General features: G+C 40.3%; 1 protein-coding gene across 1 annotated transcript; it reads left to right on the plus strand.

The window, feature by feature from the left end:
* The first annotated feature begins 800 nt into the window (after positions 1-800).
* On the plus strand, positions 801-2,473 carry LOC114388386 (probable BOI-related E3 ubiquitin-protein ligase 3). The gene is made up of 3 exons (XM_028348843.1): positions 801-1,060; positions 1,171-1,531; positions 1,742-2,473. The coding sequence occupies exons 1-3, from the start codon at positions 1,005-1,007 to the stop codon at positions 2,336-2,338; spliced, it is 1,014 nt and encodes a 337-aa protein (XP_028204644.1). The 5' UTR covers positions 801-1,004; the 3' UTR covers positions 2,339-2,473.
* Positions 2,474-3,225: the final 752 nt, after the last annotated feature.

Here is a 3,225-nt window from a genome sequence, read left to right on the forward strand (position 1 = left end):
TAAGAAGGGGGTGTGGACCCATAATAATAACGCACCCAGAAAAAGAGGACACGTGGCGCAAAAGGGTCTAAAGGGAGCACACACACAGACACATCGCAAGCAACAACGTTACCCATGCCATTACCATGTTTCAACAAACCAACGAAACAAACAATAACCATTTTTTTTAAAATTTTTTTTATTTTTAAAAAAGAAAAAAAAAGGAAACTGCCAAAAAGCCCTCCTTCCCCTTAATCCACCGGGTATACCGTACTCTCTCTTCCACGCTGGCACCTCGCACGTGCCCCCTTCTGTTGTTCCCCACAACCCTGCCACACACGTGTCCAGCCCCACTTCCTGGGCCCCACCACCTTCACGTTGTTCTTCCTTCCCCCAACACCCCATACATTAAAACAGTTATAAAAATTAATACTTGCCTACGTGGCACCGTCTAGTCGGCAGGTATTACCTGGCACCATTACTTTTCTGATTCATTCAGTTTTTACTATTGGTTAAAGTAAATTAAATTAAATGATAATACTGATTTTACTAAAATGCCCTTGGAAAATCTCTGTCTCTCTGTCTTGTCTAGCTGCTCGGGATTATTATTATATAGACAATAGTCAAAAAGATCTCCTCCTCTCACTGGAGTAATTGAACAAACACTATCTTTACTCTTTTCTTCCTATTTTTTTTATATATATTTTTTTAATTTATTGGTCTAACTTTTGGTCACATTTAATAATAATAATAATAATATTATTATAATATAATAAATCTAGTAATTAATAATGTGTGTGGACCGAGGGAAACTCCCGAATAAACCCCACCATCCAACCTTACCACACCTATTTGCATGTCATTCTCTCTTCAGTTTTCTCCCACTCTTTGTATATTTTTCTTTCTCCCTTCTTCCTTCACATCCATTGCTCTCTCTTCTCTCACCCAACAAAAACTCATTCCTTTTAAGCACAATAGAAGAAGAAGAACAACAACAACAACAGCAGCATATCTCAGATATCATCATGGCCGTTGAAGCGCGCCATCTCAATCTCTTCCCTTCTCAACTCATCACCAACCGGTATATATATCACTACCCCTTCCTCTTCTAATCTTTCTTAAAAATTCTTGTTTTTGTTTATTATTTACTATTATTCTCACTTTTGTGAAATTTCTTAAATGATTATTCAGGCAAGTGATGGATTCTGGTGAGGCGAATATGATGAACATGTACAACAACAGCACTCCGATTGGTGGTTACTCTTCGTTTCTGCCGTTATCCGGCGCCGTCACGGAGACGGCGCTTCCGTCCTCGGTTTTCAACCATTCTCTCGCCAACGCCGTCAAATCCGAAAGCGGCGTTACCTACAACAACAACAACAACAACAACAACGTTTCTGTTTCTCCCATGTCGAGAAAGCGTTCCCGAGATAATAACAACAATTACGGTTACAACAACAACAACAACGATTCATTTTCGTTTCTCGGCCAAGACGTTTCTCTCCAGATCCAGCAGCAGCAACTCGACATCGAGCATTTAATCATGCAACGCGTAAGTCTCGTTCATTCATTTGTAGTTTCATACATCTAATCAAGGTTTTAAATAGTTTCTTGTGTGAACCAATTGTGGTTGCGGATAGGTAAAAAAATCTTGATGTGGAAGACCGTGTTTTGAAACCTTACTGCATGTAATTTTGTTTCATTTTGACTCTTCATAATCTTCTGATTCTGATTGTTTTTTGTTTATTTTTAATCTGTTCAGATGGAGAAGGTGAGAATGGAGATTGATGAGAAGAGGAAGAGGCAAGCGAGGAGGATCATTGAAGCGATTGAGGTTGGAGTGATGAAGAAGCTGAAGACGAAGGAAGAGGAGATAGAGAAAATCGGAAAACTGAATTGGGCGTTGGAAGAGAAAGTGAAGCATCTCTGCATGGAGAATCAGGTGTGGCGTAACATAGCGGAAACCAACGAAGCCACAGCGAATGCTCTGCGGTGTAATTTAGAGCAGGTTCTCGCGCAGCGCGGCGGAATGGCGGCGGAGGAAGACGTCGGCGGAGGCGCCACCGTGTGCGGCGGCGCGGAGATGGACGACGCCGAGTCCTGCTGCGGGAGCACCGAGGAGGACGGTTTAGAAAAGGAAACGGGGGGTTGGCGCACGTTAGCGGGGTGCGCAGGGGTGAAGGATAAGGAGGGTGGTGGTAATGGGAGGTTGTGCAGGAACTGTAGGAAGGAAGAGTCTTGTGTGCTGATTTTGCCGTGCCGTCATTTGTGCTTGTGTACTGTGTGTGGGTCTTCACTCCACATTTGTCCCATTTGTAAATCCTATAAGACTGCTAGTGTGCATGTTAACATGTCCTAATTTTTGGATAAGATAGGACTCTAGGACCTTAATGAGAATCATCTCTTTGTCTCAACTCAATCTCATAAAAGGAAAAAATATATCAAATTTTCATAAATTGACAAATTGTTAAAGAATAGTAGTTCATTTTGATCCTTCTGATTTCTCTATTATTCTCTCCAATTGCTATGTTTGTTTTGTTACCATAGTTATGTTGTTTTGTGCATTCTGGTTGGTTTGATGACAGCCATAGAATGCCGATTGTATTTCATCAAATTTGCATTTTGAGCTGTTCAATTAATTATTAGTTTATCAACTTGATTGGATTGAAATTGATGTCAATTTTCTTAAGAAAAGTTTCCAAGAGATGAAAAAAAAAACAAGTTTAAAAGGAGAGATTTTACTGAAATTGAATAAATAACAGAAACTTGTTACCAATAGTAGTAGTAGTACTTCTGTTTAATTAACATTTTGGTTTTTTTTAACTAAGTAAAATTTAGTGGGACCCGCGGTGGATCTACTAGATAATTTCCCCAGCAGAGAAACTAGGAAGAGGATTGGCGCGCGTGGTGAATGGCGCGTGGGGTCAACGAGGGTGGGGACAGACAGTGACAGGTGTGCAGCAAAATCTGACACGTAGGACGCTCGTAAATGTCGCTGTTGTTTGAAGAGTGACTGCAATGGCCATTTTCTAATTAAGAGCTCAGACTTTGGACCAAAGGCCAATGCACATTCCACAACCCGACAAGATAACCGGTGGTTCCCAACACCCCGCCAAAAACATTAGTACTATTTTTATTAAAAAAAAATTAAAGTTTTTATTTTTTACTAATAATGCCTTTGATAGGAGAGAACGAGGAATAAAAAAATAAAAAAACACGACTTACAAATATTTTCTGCTGGTTGAT

This window comes from Glycine soja, chromosome 15 (genome assembly GCF_004193775.1).
Source record: "Glycine soja cultivar W05 chromosome 15, ASM419377v2, whole genome shotgun sequence".
Classification (NCBI taxonomy): Eukaryota; Viridiplantae; Streptophyta; class Magnoliopsida; order Fabales; family Fabaceae; genus Glycine; species Glycine soja.

What these genes read in the sequence shown, in the direction of transcription:
- LOC114388386 (XM_028348843.1), top strand. Translation starts at nt 1,005, where the DNA reads ATGGCCGTTGAAGCGCGCCATCTCAATCTCTTCCCTTCTCAACTCATC. An exon ending in TCTCAACTCATCACCAACCG is followed by an intron (nt 1,061 to 1,170) that starts GTATATATATCA and finishes ATGATTATTCAG; the next exon opens with GCAAGTGATGGATTCTGGTG. An exon ending in AGCATTTAATCATGCAACGC is followed by an intron (nt 1,532 to 1,741) that starts GTAAGTCTCGTT and finishes TAATCTGTTCAG; the next exon opens with ATGGAGAAGGTGAGAATGGA.